Genomic DNA, 21,237 nt, shown 5'->3' with positions numbered 1-21,237 from the left:
TATGATTAACTAGTGTTATTACACATGCTATTACACGTTGCTAAAGTTGTTTTCCTGTAGAAAAAATTGTATTCTAACTTAATTAATTAGTTTTTCTAATTAGCAGATTTTATGAGCATCTACAGAATTTTTAAAATTTGTATGGTTATATTGTTCCCATGCATTCACAATCACCAAAAATCTTTGACAATGTATTCTACAAGTAGTACAAGCTTAGCAAACAATAATTCACAAGAATTTGAAGCAGACAAAGTTGCAACTTTTCTTTGTTTTTAATGATGATTCTTGAAATGATAATGTAGGTCTTCCGAGTTGTTTATTTTTACTATCTTTCATTAATGTGGTATTAAAATCATTTTTAAGCCAAGCTGAGTTCTTCCCTAATAAACTTTGCACCGGTTAGTTTACTTTGAATCCATCTCTTACCATAATCAAAACAAATAAACGAAATTGACTCTCAAACTTTTTGCTTTGAAACTCCAAATCTTGTTCTTTGATAAAGTCGTATACAAGTATACTGTCTTCTTTTTCATGTATTGACAGACTGTTGAGTCAAATAAATGAGTTTTACTTCTTGTGACACGCATTAAGCCTTAATAAAAACATTTCAAAATCTAAAATTAGTAGCAGCAACCAAACCAACCAAAATAGATTATTAAATCCATTTGGGTTGACAAGCGCTAAAATTAATAAGAATAAAATTTAAATTAAGATATATATACTATTATTATTATTGTTCAGTATATATACATATATTATTATTGTTTAGTAATACGTTTAGTATGTGTAAGACCGTACTTTTCCGCGTTTTTTAAAATTTTGTGCGAGTAAAGATTCTTGAGCACAATTACAGATTTTTTGTTAGGTAAAAGAGTTCAGAGCAGAAAACCAAAGTGGTGCCTAGTGGCAGCCAGATTTATAAAATTATTAAAGCAAACATATATAAGCTTTAAAATATCTAAGTATAAAAGCAAGATGTAGCAATAAAATAAATAAATTGTCAATTAAAAGCAAAAGTTAGACTTCAAAATACAACATATTAAGCATATTTAAAATTGCTATAAATATGTTAATTACTTACCAATTTTAGTCTAACAACTTTTAAAATCTAGATACTTCAACCTCAGCATTAGTATATTCATTAAAACTTTAAGTGTATGTAAACAGTTTTAAGTTGTTTTATAATATCTTTATAATAGTTTGAAACCATTTAGACATCAAAATTCTGATTTTGGTTTTTATACTTTTGTCCAGTCACTGGCCCACTGTTTGAAGATAAGGGAGTTTCCGAGGCTTAAGCAACAATATGCTTTAACACAACAACAGCTAACTTAAGATGTTGTAGGAGGACATGTGTTATGCTGGAACAAAAACTGGGCAGTGATTTTTTGTATCTTGCCAATTTTCTTCATATCACAGAACGTCTTTTATCTACAACTTTTGAATTCACAATAGATCTTAGTTCTAAAATTGTTACTTTTTAATCTTAATGGGAATTTTTGAGTCAGAAATTGCAGAAGAAAATGTCAGTGCAGTTATTTGACATTTCATTCATTATCATACACTAAACTTTAAAAAAGTTAGAGAAGATCAAGTCTCATGATAATTAAAGAAAGCAAGTATTTCTTAGAGGGATTTTACTTAATGGTGTTGTTTCAGATGAACTAGAGCTATGCATTTTGCACATTAGACAAGTAAACTTATCTTTGTCTGTAAAATATGCATATTTTGTAAACAATTGGAATTGGAGACAAAACCTGTTGAAAGTTCTAATTAAAAGGCATCTCTTAAAGAGAAGTAGTTATATTATTTTATAAACCCAAACACAATGGCGGTTTTTAACAAGCTTTGATTAACAAGTTTCTGGCCAAAAAGATTTCAAAATTGAAACTGAGTTTCTACCCAAAAAGATTTCAAAACTGAAACTGAAACTGAAAGCAAAAGATTTCAAAACTTCTGGCAAAAGAAAAACTGTTAAAAAGATTGTGAGTAGTTTAAAAGTTGTGACACCGCAGAATATTGAGTCTTGTGTAAGTTGTGGCACCACAGAATTCGGAGACCTGTGTAAGTAAGTATCATTTATGAAAGATGAAGAACAACTGTAGCTACAGATTCTAGTAATTTTTAAATGTCATTAAATACAAATTTTTGCAAAAAAAAGATAATTTTGTTATAGAAGTAGACTATACTCTAAGCAATATCATTAAGGATAAGGCTAATATCATTTGGAAAGCTGTATAATGACTAAGCTGTTCATGAAATGAAGATATATTAAAAGCATTATAAACTGACAAATAACACAATTGACAGTAACAAGCAGGGATGCGAAGTTTCATCAATTTTTTGGGACTCCGGGACTCCGTGCTCAAATATCATGGACTCCGACTCCGGAGATTTTTTTTTTCTTTTTTAAATTAAATAAGGATTTTTATTATCTGGAGTTTTTATGTATAAATGCCAGAAAAGTGATAGGGTACCAGTAATATTTTTATTATGAATTATATATATATATATATATATATATATATATATATATATATATATATATATATATATATATATGTATATATATATATATATATATATATATATATATATATATATATATATATATATATATATATATATATATATATATATATATGTATGTATTTTTGGTTCCCTAAGTAGTCTATTCGGTCTTATCGCAGAGCACCGCGGAAAAGCAATTAACAGGAATTCACTCCTGCTTCCTAACCGATGTCGCAAAACTTGCCTAAAGGTGGGTTTGAACCACGGTTCCCTTACTTTTTAGGAAAAATAAGGGATCCGTGGGTTTATGCAGCCAAACGCAACCACTGCTTAATAAGAATAATACAACTCCAAAGATAACTATTATTTATTTTGTATTGTTGCATGCACAGAATTCTCAATTTCTCAGTTTATTTGAAAACATATGATCATAGAATTATAAAAAGATTTAAATGTTTATTTACATTAATTACACTATAAATTATGAAGTTACAAGAACAAAGTATTACAATATCTACATTGTCAAAGAATATTAAAATAAAAAACTCTTTTGTTCGTAAAAAAAGCATACCGTCAATTAACTCAGATGTAATTCGACTACGATGATCTGGTGTCGTGTGCTTTAAAACTGAAAACAGTCGCTCAACACTGACTTGGGATATGGGTAGCAATAAAGCAACTTGGCAAGCATCCTATAAAACCTCAGGGAACTGTTTATTTGCTTTAAATGGGTTAAGTTTTTAAAATCGTCTAAGTTAGAGGAGGTATCTTTAAACATTGATCGAATTTCCGGAATTATTTTTAGAGCTTGTCAAAACTCCGTTTCAATTACGTCTAGTTGAACCTGCATTTGTTCTTTTGAACAATTCTTTTCAATCTCCTGTTCACATAGCATAAATAAATTTGGTCGTCCCTTTGCGACTGGTGAAGTATCCACTTTGTTTTCTGAACTAGATTCGGCAACATGAACTGAAAAAGAATTGCGCTACTGCGTTTTTAATTTTGTCGAGTTCATCATTCTTATTTTTATTAGCCAGTTGAATCAGTTTGTAATTAAATTTCGCAAGTCCATCAGCTGCAGCTATCTATAGAAATATTAATTAGTTTTTGAATATGTATTTTTTAAAGTTAAATTTTCAAAACTATATATATAAATGCATTTTGATAAAAAAAAAAATTTATCTTCAGTCGCTGTTAGCATACAGTCATGCCTAATATCCACATAAACTGCTGCAAGAAACAATGAATTTTCGTAGTGCGCTTTCTCTATTATTCATTCCTATTTGGAAATCTCTGGCTAAGTCACTGTCTTTCCCGCCTAGTTCACACTTTATTGAATTCCAATCAAAAAGGAATTCGCCTGCGGTAATATTTTTACGCTGAAGACGGATAGTTAGATTGCGTGCCATATGCAATACATCTCTCAGTTCTTCCCACATCCCCAAAAAATATGGTTGCACATTAAATCCTTTAGGAGCTTCTTTTTGCATATTCAGGTTTTGAATTACTGGTCGAATCTAGAAGAACAGAAGAATTCATTAAATATATGTATTACGTTTTCAACTAGTTAAGTAAAGAGGATTATTAAAGAAATATTTACATAAACTAAATTTTACAAGTTATTAAAAATGTAAATGTCATTAACATTGAACTAATTGGACTTATACTATACCGGTTGGAAAACCGGTTTATACACTTTAGTTAAAACTTAGAAGTTATAACTTACCTGAATTAGCCTCTCGATCATATTGAACTGGCTAGACCAACGGGTAGCCTGATCTAGTATTGGAACAAGATGTGGAGCTTGGTCTCTGAAGAAGTCAATCCACTTAGAAATTCTCGCAGTTTTGACAAATTCTCTTGCATGGCTGAGGAATTTTTTTATTGTGGGCATCTTCAATGCATCATTCATGGCTAGCTGTAAAGTGTGGCAGCACATCTTTGAAGATGTATAACATTCATTCTACCGGCAACTCCACTTGCCAAGACTGCTGCCGCATTGTCTGTTTTATTTTGACCATCTTCGTCAAACTTATCAGTTTCAACTGAAAGATCGCTTTCATCATCTTCGATTTCCTCAATGGCGCTGATCCCGAAGTCGCGCCCCAACTTTATATTTACCTAAATATATTAATTATGATTTCAATAATTAACTGAAAATTTAGTGAATATACGGTTTTATCAAAAAAGTTTATTTTTTAAATGTTTTTATTTAAAATATTAATTTTAATATCAATTTAATATACAATGTTCTTCATTTTAAAAAAATATAGGTGAATTTTAAAATATGTGTTACTCACTGCTGCGTTTCATCATTGTTTGAGTATTGTACATTTATACCGAGGTAGTGGCGCATATGCCTAAATGTAGAATCGACTTTTAAATAAATTAGCATTTCCGATAATTTGTTTTTGATTTGTTCGCGATGCTTTTTGGCAAGATCACTAATTTGAATTCTCATATTATCTCTATTCATTTTAAATCCAAAATGAGATGCAACTTTTTTACAAAGCTTTTGAATAGGTTCCCGATCAAACGCCTATAGAAATTGTTTTTAAAATAATACATTTTTACTAAAAAATGGCTTCTAATTGTTTTTCAAATTTTTCTTTTTCTAACATAATGGCAAGCTCCGCATGTTTTCTAGATAAATGTCGTATAAGGTTGCTTATGCGAGCTTTTGCGGCATATGTAATTTCTTTACCGCATAACTCATTACTTTTACTTTTTCGGGTGCAAGACATTTGAAGCATACTACTTTACATCCATTCAACATTTTATTTGTACGATGAAAATGTCTGTAGATCGTATCTGATGCATCGTTAGCGGCCATTACTAGTCAAGATTGTTGCTCACGAGTAAACAGCAAATATTATTAAAAGTAAAAATGTTGTTATTGCAAGTTATTGTGAACATGCAAAGTATTTGCTCTCTGTTATATATGCTTCACCAAATTAATTATCTGTATAACAACTCTCGAAAACATTGTTAGGAAAGTTGTTAACATGACTAGTTACGAATTGATGACGTTAGTAGTTTTTCCGTCAAAGGAATTGTTGCGCAAAATAATTTTTATTTATTTGTTGATATATTTTTATAAGCCTTTTTTTGGGCTTCTTTCTGATTTAGATGGTAGGTTTTTTACCATTAGTCTAGATCGTTAGTTTGACTCAATAGCACAAACTTACAGACATTTGAATTTTTTTTTTTTATTGCGTATAATTAATTTGTGAATTAAATTTGATAGCTTTTCGTATCTAAACCATACCACTTTTATTCCAATTTTTCAATAAGCGTTATTAAAATAAAAAATTTCATTTTTTTAGGACAGTAGACCGAAAACCAATGTACATAATTAATTATCTCACAACATTTCGGGTTTAAATTAAAAGAAACAATTTTTTTCTTAATTAATTTTTCTTAAAGTAGTTACAAGTTTTATCTATTTATAATTATAGTTTCACACTACTTAACAGTTTTAAACCGTATTTAAACAAAGCACAAATTCTATCGACAATTATTTTTAAAGAACTTTACTTTGGTAAAATATTCCATTACTGCTCATAAACTAGTTCATCATTTCTAATTGACGTTCTTTCTATGATAAATCTAAAAATTTAATAATAACGGAATCACTTAGGCAAAAAAATAAATTTCTAAACTAAAATATCATTTATTTTTAAATTTGGTACATTTTGAAAAAATTTGAGCAAATAAATTCTCAAACATATTATTACCTACAGGTCTAGCCAGGGAGCGATTTTTTGAGTAAAATGAGGAGGGTGAGTCGTTCAAAAGCGACGAATGTCTTATAAAAATTATTGAACTGTAAGTTAAATGTAAATTCCCTCTCTTTTTAGAGGAGGGGGCAACAACCCCCTTTCCATACAACCAGTGAAATCGCCCCTGAATCTATACAATTGATGACGAGGAAACACTTTAATAAACAGTTCATCATAAGTACTTTCTTAATGGGATTAAAAAAAAAACATTAAGGGTTCCATTTTTAGTTTTATATTTAAGAAATATAAAACTTATAATGAAATATGATGAAAAGTTTAAATTTAAAACACTTTATTTTCTTTAACTAATTTTAACAAAAAAAAATTATTAAATAAACTGTTTTTTTAACAAAAAAACCTATTAGATCACAATTGCGGCTAAATGCTTTTATTTTATATTTTCTGAATAAACGTCACATAAATAATATCAAAAGATAATTTGAATATTCTAAACGATAAAAGTTTTGGTTTAACGTAAAACTACTGAACAGGTAGGCAAATGGCCATTTCACACGTAAAATGCAAGCTGCGTAACGCTTCTTAACAAGGCGCCACATTCGAACCGATACTCAATCTGGCCAAATAAATAAAATCGGCCAAACAGAAGGTTTGCCTCCCGGTCAAATGCTCCTTTTTAGTGCTTTGTGACAAGGTCTTTATAAGGCATATTATTAACTAAAAAAAAAAAAAATCCCTGGTAGCAAGTATTAAAATGTATATCACCAGCATTTTCTTTCTTCTTATAACCTGCAGTTATTCATCGTTATTTTAGATTTTATTAAATTGCTTTCAGATTTAGCTCAAAGGAGACTAAAAATAATTTTCAAGTATATGATTTTTTTAAATCAATTTTTAATTTTAAAGTGATGCATTTTGTGATGTCGTTTTTTTCTCAATAATAAATTATTGAGAAGAAATAATTAATTTTAAGTTTTCGACTGTTTTAAATCAAATAAACTTTCACTAAATATCGAAAAAACAAAATGGATTTTCTTTCATCCAACTTCAAAAAAATATATGCTATCGTGTTAAATGCAGGGGTGTACCCTCATGGTCATTGGGTGGCACGGGAGGACTCGTTTTCTCCAAGGGTCACTGAAATTTTTTTTTAAATGTCTGTCAGTAGCTCGGCAGGATGACCAGGCAGTTTGTTATTTACAAAAGTGTGTTTAATAATTAAATAACATTTTGAACTATTAAGATTTTATTCCTTGCAATTATTTAAAAGAAATCTTTAAGAAGCATATAAAGTAGTATAAACTTTGTTTAATAATGAGTACACTACAGTGCATTATATATGATTTTACTAAGTTTAATATAAAGAAGCCAACACACGATTTAATATTTCAAAGTGTGACTGTACTGTTTTTTTAAATGTTGTTGCATTTTGAAGCACGTTTCTCTTCTATGTAAAATGAGTTTTAAAATTATATTTTCTTCCAAATGCTAATGTATCATTTTCTAAACATTATAGTCGCATTTTGAATAATGTGAATGGGCAGTAGAATCATTAATAACATTCTTGTTTTAATAAATTTTTATTTTCACTTTGTCAAACAAAATTAACAAATAAAAAATCATTATTAAGTTGTATATGAAAAATCATTATTAGAATGCATTTAATGATACGCATTATTTGTTGTTTGTTAACATCAAATTGTTTTAACTATAGTTATGTATCATTCTCTTCAAACCATTTAATAAATTACAAAAATTACCAGCTCAGGTATATCTTACATTTCTGAAGTAATTTAAGAAGTTGCTATTGATAGATATAGCACAAAGAACTCTAAACTTATTGAAAATTATATCTGCCCCACAAACTGATCTTTGGGTTTAACTTATGGTTTACCTTTAATGGGAATTCAATTATACGGTAGCCTTATTTATTGATGTACGTTTTTAAAAGTTATTTCAAGGGGTTAGTTTAAAATTCAACAAGCGTAACACCAAAAAAGTTTAAAAGCTCTGAGAAAGATTCAGTGCAGGGTTAATGGGTTTGTGGTCAACAAGTGTAAAACATCATCGTAACAGAACTTGATAAAATTTTCCTAATATTCATTGGTGGCAGTGTACATAGTGAATGGCTCTTTTCAAAAGAATGTATATTTTATGAGGAATTCGCAATCATTTTCTATCATTAAATGATGAAAATGTTTTTATAACAACATACCACCTTAGATTTTAAAAATCAAAAAGCATTTTAATGAGACATACTTTAATTCAACTAAATTACTCTTTGATTCACTGTCATATTAGTTATGGCAATGTTGCCTGGGGTAGTACCCGCAAAAGTAAGTTAAAGCCTCTGCATTGTCAGCAGAAGCATGTAGCACCTCTTATTAATTTAAAAGATTGTTTTACTCATGCCAAGCCTCTTTTATTTAACATGAACATTCTTAATATTAAAATTTTTTCAACAGACTCTTTAAATGCAAAATTAACTCATGTCCAGTTACTGTTGGTGATTTATATTCATGCAAAAGAAAAAAACAAATATGCATTGAGAAATATTAATTTTATACAACAACCAAAATTTAAATCAAACATGAGCAAATCTTGCATTCCATTTTGTGGAGCATTTTTATGGAATAAAATTGTTTTGATAAATTTTGATATTACTCTTGAATGGAGTTATTATTCCTTTAAAAGAAAACTAAAAGAAAACATATTTTCGATTGATGACATTTTTCTCTCATTTTGAATATTTGCTTTTATTCGCTTCTTAAAGTATTTAAACATTTTATTTTGCTATTTTATTTTATATATATTTAACATTCTCAAGTCTAGTAGTACTCAGACCTTGTAGCCGTACTTAATGACAAGACCTAATTGTCTAGTGTCTAGTGGTTCTACAAGTTTCCGCGTTATTTATATTAGAAAAATGTAAAAATTTTACTATTTATATAATATATATATATATATATATATATATATATATATATATATATATATATATATATATATATATATATATATATATATATATATATATATATATATATATATATATATATATATATATATATATATATAACCAACCAACCAACCATATATATATATATATATATATATATATATATATATATATATATATATATATATATATATATATATATATATATTCAGATTTATATTTAAATGTAATACAATGTAAATTTAAACTGAAGATAAAATATAAAAATTAAAAATTAAATTAGGAATGATAGTTTGCTCAATCTCTGTTCAAGCATTAACAAAAAATTTATCAATAATTGTAGCAGCAATTAAAATTTGAAAAAATCTTGGTTGGTTAATTGATAACATTCTTAAGAAATGAATTCAATTATATTTTTAGCTTATTTTTTATTAATAAAACATCAGTCTACTCCTTTATATACAATTTAAATGATTTTACTATTAATACAATATTTCTACAATTTTAATGAATTAAAGCTCTAATAGTTGTTTGTTACTATTAAAGTTTTTTAATTATATTTGTTCTTATATAGCTATACGTCGCGTACTCAATCAGATTCCAGATGATATACTCAACAATGAACAATTAAATGCTGCTATAAGCAAGGTATAACCTATATACTGCATTTTTTTGTTGTTCTTTTGTCTTTATCATTTAATAATAATAATAATAATGTTAACTGTACATATGAGAAAATGTGAGTCACTCAACTGTAGTTGCGTGACGAATGAAATTCGTGGTATAACAAAATAATAACAATCTAATATTTATCTAGAAATGCCTTTCTCACATTCCTCTAGTTTATTTTTAAAAGTATTTAAATTAACAGAGTTAACAATGTCATAGGTTAGACTGTTCCATTTATTAACAATCCTATTATTAAATTAATGCGTTCTTGCTTCCGAAATACAAACATTTTGTTTGTGCAACCGTTGATTATGACCTTTTAATTTTGGATATAAGTTGTTTATTAGAGGGTATCTCTAATTTACTTTATGAATATCATTTTTAATTTTGTAATATTCTATTATATCTCTCCGTTCTCTTCATTTTTCTAATGACATCAGTCCAAATTCTTTTTATCGCTCCTCATGTTTCATACCTTTTAAACATCTTAATCTTTTTGCTCTTTGTTGTACTTGTTCTATTTTATAATAAGAATTCCAAATTGGTGAAGCAAATTTTAAGTGGGGTCGAACTAATGAGCAATACAGCAGTTTCATTAGGCCTTTATCTAAGTATATAAAACAATGTTTTATTTGACTAAGTATTCTGTTTGCTTTTCCTTCGATCATATCTATATGATTTTTCCATGTTATATCATTAGATGTTAGGACCCCTGAATCTTGTTCCAAAGATGTTTTTATCATAGTATAATGATTTTCATTGCTCGTTGGTTGGCTCATATAATAATTATAGCAAGGTTTTTTTTTCCCTATATGCATAATTTTGCATTTTTCAATGTTAAAGTGTAATAACCATTTTTTTCTTTATTTACTAAGGTTCAATAAATCCTCTTGCATTGCATAGTTATCGTTGATATTTGTAATCACCGAAATAATTTTTGTATCGTCGGCATACAACTTACAGCAATTTTTTATTTCTTGTGATATATCATCAATATAGATAACAAACAATAGCGGACCTATTACTGAGCTCTGTGGCACTCCACTTGTTACATCCTTCCATTTATAATTTCTGATTTATAAGTATTAAGGACAATTCTTTGAATTCTATTAGTCAGATATGCTTTAAACCAGTTTACTAAAACTTTAATACGCTTTTAACTTTATTAACAATCTTTTTTGTGCCACTGTATCAAATGCTTTGGAGAAGTCCAAAAAAGCTATTTCATGTTCCAGAGGCTGTGTAATAAAATCTAAAGACTCTAGTAAATTTGTGCAACAGTTTTTAATTCAGACAAAGCTGTGCTGCGAATCAGATATTAATTTATTTTCAACAAAATGTTCCATCAAAGCGTCTCTTATTATTCTCTTCATTACTTTGCATACAACAGACATTAATTAAACAGGACGGCAGTTTGTTGCTTTCAATTTGTCTCTTTTTTTAAATATAGGGATAATATTTGCACACTGCCATAACCTCGGAATTACACCACTTGAGTAGGATCGATTAAAAATAATTGACAATGGAGTTGAAATACTATTAGAACATTCCTTTAAAACTTTTGGGTACACTTTGTCCTCTGCAGTAGATTAATTAACATTCAATTTAATAACAGTGTCAATATTTATATCCGGATTTGCAATTGGTTTAGGTAATGCTTTATTAAACGTTGGTACATTGTCGTTTTCCTTTTGTCTGGAAATGGAAGATGGAACAAAAATATTGTTCCATCTTATATATCCAGAGCACTTATTTTCTAATTGATTTTAGTTTTACTGTTTATATATTGGTATATAAATTTAGGATTTTCTTTGGCTTTATGAACAGTTTCATACTCATACTCTCTGATTGTTGATTTTACAGTTTTTTTTGTGACTTTATTGATATTTTTGTATTCCCTTAATAAGTTTTGGTCTCTAAATTTGGAATTCCTGCATTTGATCCACAGTTTTATTTTCAACTTTATCAATGCTGCTAATTTTTTATTAAGCCAAGGTGCTCTTTTGATTTCATTCATATTTGATTGTGGGATATATAGAGTGCATGCCATATCATAATGTTGTAACCATTTATTATAACGCTCGTCTGCAATTAGGTTTTCAAAGAACTTATCCCAGTTGATTTTATCAAAGTAATTGTTCTTATTACTGTAGTTCCCTTTATGATACATATGTTTTTTTGAGTATAATTGACAATTTTATTTGATGGAGTAAAATTGTAGCAAAAGTAAGAATATGATGTCCATTAAGTCCATGTTGAAGTGGTGAGTGGTGTACTAAATTGAAAATTCTTGAATTTGTTTCTGTTATTACCAGATCCAAAATGTTGTTGTTTTTTTTATTATTTTCAAGATGATTTTTTATTATTTTCAAGATTTTTTTTTTAATTTTTATTTGTTGTTGTTATTGTTGTATCTTTTTTGTTGTTATTCTGTCTTGTATCTTTTTTGTTGTTCTTCTGTCTTTTTTTTCTTTTCTTTGTTTTTTTGTCTTTATTTGTTGTTTTTCTGTCTATTTTTGTTGTTGTTGTTCTTGTGTCTTTATTTTTGGTTTTTTAGTTACCTTCTAACTACAACTTTGAAATCCATAAAACAATATGGCGTCTCAGACAAGCTCAGTCTAAAAGAGGTTAGTAATTTTAAAAGAGGTTAGTAATTTTAAAAGAGGTTAGTAATATAAACAATTTTGCTAAGATGGTATCCTCTCTTGTTGAGCTTGGCACCAATCTCATCCATTGATTTGAGAAAAAATTATAAGTGATTAAGATTAGATGCTAAAAGGTTGTATTTATGTCTAATATTGTCCAATTCTTTATCAGCTAAAGTTGCACTCTCATCTTATACACTTTAGATTGCCTTTTGTAAGAGCAGCAGATCTATGTTCAGCGATGATCATGTTCGAAAAATGTTCATTTTCAAAAGAGTTATTATTGTACCTATCATTATATGATACCTGACTCATGGTTTTCTTTTTAGCCCTTGATTTTTGTTTAGACTTTATATTGCTAACTTGTTCAGATTAGTCGTAAAAGCTCAATAAATTGTTCTGAATCTGGCTGAAACTCTAAGGAAGAAGAACTAGCATTGGAAGAACCTGATTGTTTGTCTGTTGGTTGGGCCCAAAATGACATCAAGGAGCCCTTTTATTTCATGGACATTGAGTTGTACTTTTGGATCAAAGTCTTTACTTGGACCTCCAAATCTTTCTTGTCTTTAATCTAATTCCGAATTACAAGGATGGCAGTAGTATGCTTGTATATCTTTTACATCCAAAAAAGTTTAAAGTATTTTTTTTTGTTGACTAATACTAACATTTACAAACTTGATCTAGATCATATTGTTTTTTAATCAACAACACCTTGACCAAAAACAAAGCCAAGAATAGACAGGTGCAACTTACTATACTTGGCTTGTTTTTTAGAAAAATGTTGTGCAAATTTTTGCAGCACAAAGTGAATAGAGTAAATGTTAAAGGTAAGGCTAGTTCAAAACAAAGATACTTCGGTTTACAAATAAGTCCAAGATTAATTTGTTCAAAATATTTTTTTAAAATATGGAACAGTTAAAGATATTTATAAAATGTTCAAACGCATTCAATATATAAAACAGTTAAAGATATTTATAAACTGTTCATACATATAAAATCAACTAAATTTTATACTTATTTTCAGTTGCACTTCAATTTCCAGAAGGATTACTTTTATATGCATGTGTGATTGCTGATATTATAGAAGAGTATGTAACTTGTTTAATTTCTATTATATTTTTTTTTTCTCTGTAAACATCAGTGGTTTTGTGAGTCTCATTAAAATGTCAACAACATCTCAAATATTTCAATAGTGAACATAAAAAGTGAAGGGAAAAGTTTTTAAAAAATTTTAAATGATTTTTATTTTGTTTCCAAGATTTACAGGTGCTGATATTATTATAATGGGTGATGTAACATATGGTGCATGCTGTGTAGATGATTATTCAGCCAGAGCATTAGAGTGTGATTTTATGATACATTATGGACATAGTTGCTTAGGTAGATTTTTTTTTTTATTTTTTTTTTTTATATCTCAATGATAATATAAAAATGTTTTGAAGTATCTTACACTTTTTATTTTCAATTTAGTTCCGATTACTGCGACAGAAGGCATCAAAATGCTCTATGTGTTTGTCGACATCAAAATAGATATTTTACACTTTATTGAAACAGTGCGCTATAACTTTTCAAAAACATATCGGCTTGCGTTAGTCAGTACTGTACAGTTTGTCTCATCTTTACAAGTAAAAATATCATTCTTTTGTTTTTACTTTTTTTTTTATTTTAATTATTTTATTTAATATAAAATAAATACAATCATGTATTTCATTTTGTTAAAATCTTTTAAAAAGAAGGGTTTTGGATTATTTTTTTTAACATACAAAAATTTTTCATTAGATTCAAAATCTTTATAAATATTTTTATCTGTTGGTCATAAAATTCAGAGATTTTTTTTTTTTATATTCAAAACAGTTAATTTTATGTTGTCAATCAAGTTAATTTTATGCTGTCATAAGTTATATAATCTTTATTTGTGTAAGTGTTCCTAGTTTTAAAACATGTGTTTTATAATTTTTCTTTGTGTAAGTGTTCCTAGTTTTAAAACATGTGTTTTATAATTTTTCTTTGTGTAAGTGTTCCTAGTTTTAAAACATGTGTTTTATAATTTTTCTTTGTATGATAAAAATAAGCTCAATCTTCAATATTTAAGACAATTGCTGCAATCCACCAAGTTTTATAATAGTATATGTATATGTGTATATATTGCTATATATATATGTGTATATGTGTATATAAATTGCTATATATATGTTTATATGTGTATATAAACATATTGCTATATATATGTGTATATATATATTGCTATGTATATGTGTATATAAATTGCTAGTTTAGATGAGCACTCTGACGTCACACTGAAATAGCCTGCTGCCGGGGGCTTCAGTATATATATCAACTGACAAATAGCCTGACTCACAGCGGAGTGCTGCTACATCAACTGAGGTTTGGGATGGGGCAGCAATTTTTTCTTTCATTATTCTTCGTTTTTTTGTTTTTTTTTTCTGAAAACACTGTATGCTACAAAGATAAGCAAAACTAGTGAGCAAGTGCTCATCTAAAAAAGCTTTGAAGATATATATATATATATATATATATATAGAGAGAGAGAGAGAGAGAGAGAGAGAGAGAGAGAGAGAGAGAGAGAGAGAGAGAGAGAGAGAGAGAGAGAGAGAGAGAGAGAGAGAGAGAGAGAGAGAGAGAGATTATAAGCCCACCAATTAGTCCTAGATTAAATTAATTTCCCATCTAAGTTTTATAGAAATTAGACAGTTTAATGAACTATGCCAAAAAAATTTAATTTTTTTGTATCAGTTTTATTAAAATAATATTTTTTTTAATAAAACTGATACTAATTGAGTTATTTTATTAATTTATTTTTCACACAAAAATTTTGTCTCAATACCGCATTTTTCTTCTAAACTGGTATTTTTTTTAGGTGGCAGAAGCAGAGTTAGTTGGATATAATGTTATTATCCCTCAATCTAAACCTCTCTCACCAGGCGAAATTTTAGGTTGCACTTCGCCAAAAGTTCCTAATGTGGATTCTGTTATGTAATATCTTTTTATTGACAAATGTTTGAAATCATTTTTTGATGTGTTTGAACTTTTTATTAATAACATGTGCTTGAACTTTTTTAAATGTGCTCAAACATTTTTAATAATGTGTTCAGGCATTTTAATGTCATTTTTAAACATTTTTAATGACATGTGTTCAGACATTTTTAATGACATGTGTTCAACTAATATTAATGGCATGTGTTCTGACATTTTTAATGTTTATGTGTTCAAACATGTTTAATGGCATGTGTTCAGACATTTTTAATGACATGTGTTCATACATTTTTAATGACATGTATTTAAACATTTTTAATGTGTTTAAACTTTATTAAATTGATAGAGAATTAAAAATTTTATTGATTGATTCACTATTTTTTACAATTATATAACTTTTTTTATTTTTTATTTATGTTTAAAAAGATTTTTTATTATTTTCATTTTTTAGTTACCTTGGTGATGGAAGATTTCATTTGGAATCATTTATGATTCACAACCCAGAATTACCAGCTTATATGTATTTTTATTATTTTTATTGGATTTTGAAGGAAATTTTTATTAAAATGTTTTCAAAAGCCTGTTTGCTTTTTTCATTTTTTATTATGTTTTAAATAACATTGATGATTTTTTTTCTTCAAAGAATTTTAAATAGTTTTTAACTCAAAGGGTTGCTGTTGATTTTTTTTTAAATATTTGGTAATAATGCGCTTAAATATTCTAAAATGGATTTTTTCCCTAAATAGCTTTCTAATTCTTTCATTATTTTTATAAAGGTATGATCCTTATTCAAAGCGTTTTACAAGAGAATATTATGACCACATAACCATGCTAAAAAATCGTAAAAGTGCCATTGATCAAGCTGCTAATGCCAGATGCTTTGGAATTATTCTCGGCAGTTTAGGTAGACAAGGAAACCCAAAGATCTTAAAGGTATATAAATTGTAAGTTAAAGTGAGATTTCTTTTGCCAAAATCATTCAAAATCTAATAAATTTTGAATTGAAGATAATTGTTGTGTTGTTATTTTTATTTTTGTTTTTTACTAAATTATTATATGTATAAAGTATATACACTTTGATATAATATGCTAACCTATATAAATTTAAAATATTGATATAAACATAAATACCTAAAAAATATTTGTTTGTTTTGCTCTTTGTGTTTTTACTATACCCAAGAAATTAGTTTTGATATGCGGGTCTAGAAAAGTTGCAACCAGGTATTTTTCATTTTCATTAAAGTTGAACCACGCTTCATATTCAGATTGAAGCAAAGACCTCATTGTTGAAAAATTCTGTGTTCTCTGTACTGCCTTTTTCTTTCCCATGTTTTTAACAATGTGCAATTCCCTTAGAAATGCAAGAAATACCCGAGCTGGTTAGTTTTGTAATTTCTTTAAAAGGCTTGAGATTTATTGTTTCATTAACTCCCATTTAGTAGGTGTTAAGTTGTTTAAAGAATCATGATATTATGTACAACGAGACAGCTCGCTTTTGCACCAATAATCACTCCAATAAATAGTATGTTAAATTCCAGCATGTGGGTACGTCTTGTATTAATTGGCAGTTAAAGTTCTTGACGAATGCAATTTAGTTTTTCTTGTGCTATTCTATAGTGGTTAAAATAGGTGACAATTCATCAGCAGCAGTTACCATCTGTGTCATTTCTGTTTAAGAATTTAGCAATACATTGAAAGCTAGTTGTAGTAAATAAATAAATCACTTGGCAGAATCATATTCTGCATCTCATACACCTTTTATCGTGTTAGCTCCACTGTCATGGACAAGAATATGGATCTTGATATGTGAAATGTTCCATCTTTCTGCAATAGTATTAAGTTCTTTTGCGATATTGTTACCATATGTGAACTAGAAAACAGCTTCATTGCTAAAACAGTATACTCAAGAATAAAATCTGGAGATATCCAATGCACAATAAAATTTAAGAAACTTTGCTGACATGCCCACATTTGTGAAATACTAGCTTCAATTTTAGTGCAAATTCTGTCATAAATATTGGGGAAAATTTTCTCAGTCATTTAGGTCCACAAGGTATTTAGTATTGTGGTACTGCCTTTTCCATAAGCTTGTTGAAACCAACTTGTTCAACAAGTGGTAATGATTCGTCATCTAAGGAAATCATTTCTCCAATTAAGTAATGATATTTTATTGATTTCGAATCATTAATATCCCAACACAATTTCCTTTCAGTTGTCTCTTTCAGAGTTAGCTGTTTATTGTTTAACATACCTGTTACTGCTAGTATGTTAGAGTCGGTATAAATGAAAAAATCCTCATTTTTGCTCCCTCTTTCCTGCAGAGCTCCAGTAAGCTTTGCATACTACTTAGAATGCTTGTTTTGAAGTTGTTTTTTTAGAGAAGTTGTTGCTGGAAACAAAAAAGAACGATTAAACTTAGAGTAATTAAATTACCTGCATAAGAACTATGAATAAAAAAACTACCAGAGTAATTAATTTGTTTTGTTAAAACCACCCAAGATCTTTTACACAGCAAACCAAATGCTAGTTTATTGCCTTCTCGACAAATTTCATAATTATTCCAAATAGGTGATTTTTTATTAAATGATGCCATTTTTAAAGCTTTTTGCAAACAAAAATTTGTAATAACACAACTTTTGTAACTTATTGTAGTTTTTCGCAAGCAAAAATACAATTGAATATAAAATCTTTTCACTAAATTGACCTTTTGATTTAAATAGTATTTAAAGGATAAAACTGATTGAAATATTTGACTGATTTAAAGCATAATTAATTGTTAATGTATTCATGCGGTTTTAAATGACAATATTTGAGGTCTATAATTTAAGATTAATTATCGAATTTGTAAATAAATGAATATATTCAGTAGTCAACAAATAACATGCCCAAATGTGATTACGGTATTCACTTTACTAATTCAGGTTGGTCTCTCGTGAAATTTTCTAAGTGTTACCGAATATTCTGTGACCAAATATTTGGCTATTTGGCAGAGAGTCAAGCTTAATATTTGGTATTCAGCAAAATCATTATTCATGGCTAGATCTGCTAGATACAAATGAGTTTTTTTTGTTATTTTTATATATGCTGTTACATATGAAAGTATATAAAGTAGTTATAAATATATAATATTATGAATAATATAATATGAATAATGTTATACTATAAATATTATAAACACACAGTATTATTGATTTTGTCAGGTCTAACTATTTATGTATTTATATTAGATTTTGTAAAAAAAGTTTTGAAAGCTTATACAACTTTACAAGAACCTTTAGTATTCTTGATATGATTTGATTTTAACAATATTTTAATTGGTGTTTTCTAATCTCAAATAAACTTTTGTGCATAGCTGTATATACAACCTTATAAACAAAACATTTTGTGCATAGCTGATATATACAACCCTCGGAATTAGGGTCAACATTTGGCAATGCTGACCTTTAAGAGTTTGAGGTCAGCAAAAAATTGCCAACCTCGTTTCTATGTTTTATGGTAACCCTTTAGTGTAAAAAATTTTTTGCCAACCTAATGCCGACCTCTAACAGTTTTAAGTCAGCATTTTATTGCCGACCTCATTTTTCTAATTTCGAAGGTAGTGTGTGTGTGTGTGTATGTATGTATGTATGTATGTATGTATGTATGTATGTATATAAATATATATATATATATATATATATATATATATATATATATATATATATATATATATATATATATATATATGTGTGTGTGTCTGTGTGTATATATATATATGTGTGTATATATATATGTGTGTGTGTGTATATATGTATATATATATATATATATATATATATATATATATATATATATATATATATATATATATATATATATATATATATATAAACTTAGAAAAAACAAATTTCAATGGAATTTAAAGTTTTATGCCTATTGGCAATCATCAGCCATGAAGTACAAAATCAAAAATATAAAAAACTGTTTGAAAATTACAAACTGCAGTAGAATGAGTTCTGACATTATAGTACAAGAAGGCGTAATGGAAAATTAATCTCCGCTATCAAATAATGATAGGAGAAATTTATTTTTGTGTCTACATTTAGAAACTAATTCGCCTCTTTTGTTTAGCAGATTGTTTCCTTTGTAAAATAATATTGTGAACTTCTCATTTTAAACAAAGATTACAAATTTTTGTCGCATGATTGTATGTTTCACAGCGTTTAATAATATTCCATTTGATAGAAGATGTAAAGTTGTTTTCGTTCTTGTACTTTTTTATGTTAAAGGATTTTAGATGGTTTGCATAACGTAGCTTGAAAGAGGTTTCGCTTATCCCAATGTATACTTTATCTTTGTATTGAAGTTAATTTGAGCTTACGTTGGTTGGTAAATGTTGTTGTTAGACAAGCAATGGTTATTCAGTGGACAAAGAGATTTTTTAATGCAATTGCAGGTTTTTTCAGATAATTTTACATCCCTATATAAAATATTTTTGTTGTATGAGTTGATAATAGATTTAATGTTTGGCATGCAGGAGTAGCTTATCTTAATTGTGTTTCTGTTAAATATTTTGTGTAGTTTGTAGTTTTTAGAAAAATGATTGTCAGTTAGGGTTAAAAAGCGTTGACCAATTTTGGTTGAATAATAGCTTTTGGAGCACATAGGAATAGTCATAGAAAAAGGATGAGACTTAATTGAATGACGAGTAACACAAGAACGAATTTTAGTAGATGGCACAAAAGATGTTAGCTCTTTAGAGCAGTGCCCATTATAGTATTTGTAGAAAAGAGAAAGAGGAGCATCATTACGACGATGTGATAATGGTTGGAGGTTGGCTGCAAGAGAAGGTCCAACTATGTTTACAATGCGTTTTTGCACCTTGTCTAAAAGAGAAAGGGTATCATTAGAAGATCTACCCCAGATATGGCAACAGTATTCTATACAAGGCCAGATTTGAAATTTATAGAAATAGAGAATAGAATCCGGAGTATTTGATATACGGTTTCCAATAAAGATCCGAAGTAAGAGTTAATCCTAAAAGATGAAGGGTAGATGACTTATCGAGTACATTACCGTTCATAAATATAGGAAGATCTAAATTATTGCAATAACAATTGGCTGAAAAAAATTGAGTTTTATCTAAATTGAAGTTCACCAGCCACTGTGAGCCCCATTCTGAAGCAGAAGTGAGATCAAGAATAAATGGTAGTATCATCAGCGAATAATGCCACCTTAGATGTGAGAATGTCTGGAAGATCATTAATGTAAATTAAAAAGAGTATTGGGCCAAGGATAGAACCTTGAGAAATCTCTGAAGTTACAGAATGAGAAGAAGAGTGCTGTCCATCGAGGACAACTTTTATACTACGATTGGAAAGGAAGGATTCAATAATCTTAAAGATGTTACCAGATACACCATAAGAAGAAAGCTTATGGAAAAGACCAGCATGCCAAACTATATCAAAAGCTTTAGAAATGTCAAGAGCGATGACCTTAACCTCTCCACCTTTATCTAATTCATGATAAAACCTATTGGTTATTACTGTTAGCAAATCAGCTGTAGAACGAGAAGATCGAAATCCATATTGATGATCAGAAAGTAAGTTATTAGATTCAAAATGAGAGATTAGGTGTTTGTTAATTAAAGATTCAAAAACCTTGCGTATGATAGAAAGGAAACTAATGGGACAGTAGTTATACAAATCAGATCGCTCTCCAGAATTTTTGAAAATAGGGA

The 21,237-nt window shown here is 28.1% G+C and overlaps 1 protein-coding gene across 2 annotated transcripts in view; it reads left to right on the top strand.

Annotated features, from left to right (window-relative positions):
- LOC100197050 (2-(3-amino-3-carboxypropyl)histidine synthase subunit 1) overlaps positions 1–21,237 on the top strand; it is a 43,343-nt gene that overhangs the window by 1,036 nt on the left and 21,070 nt on the right. Inside the window, exons 2-9 of one of the 2 annotated variants that reach the window (XM_065807531.1) lie at positions 9,785–9,858; positions 12,437–12,506; positions 13,549–13,612; positions 13,783–13,904; positions 13,995–14,149; positions 15,403–15,518; positions 15,970–16,038; positions 16,295–16,451. In XM_065807531.1, coding sequence (XP_065663603.1) covers positions 9,785–9,858; positions 12,437–12,506; positions 13,549–13,612; positions 13,783–13,904; positions 13,995–14,149; positions 15,403–15,518; positions 15,970–16,038; positions 16,295–16,451 — 827 coding nt within the window. Of the gene's footprint in view, positions 1–9,784; positions 9,859–12,436; positions 12,507–13,548; positions 13,613–13,782; positions 13,905–13,994; positions 14,150–15,402; positions 15,519–15,969; positions 16,039–16,294; positions 16,463–21,237 lie in introns of both variants that reach the window. The other variant, XM_065807533.1, reaches the window with a different exon arrangement.

This window comes from Hydra vulgaris, chromosome 10 (genome assembly GCF_038396675.1).
Source record: "Hydra vulgaris chromosome 10, alternate assembly HydraT2T_AEP".
NCBI lineage: Eukaryota > Metazoa > Cnidaria > Hydrozoa > Anthoathecata > Hydridae > Hydra > Hydra vulgaris.
Note: the sequence above shows the minus strand (reverse complement) of the source record. Positions and strands in the feature narration are given on the sequence as shown.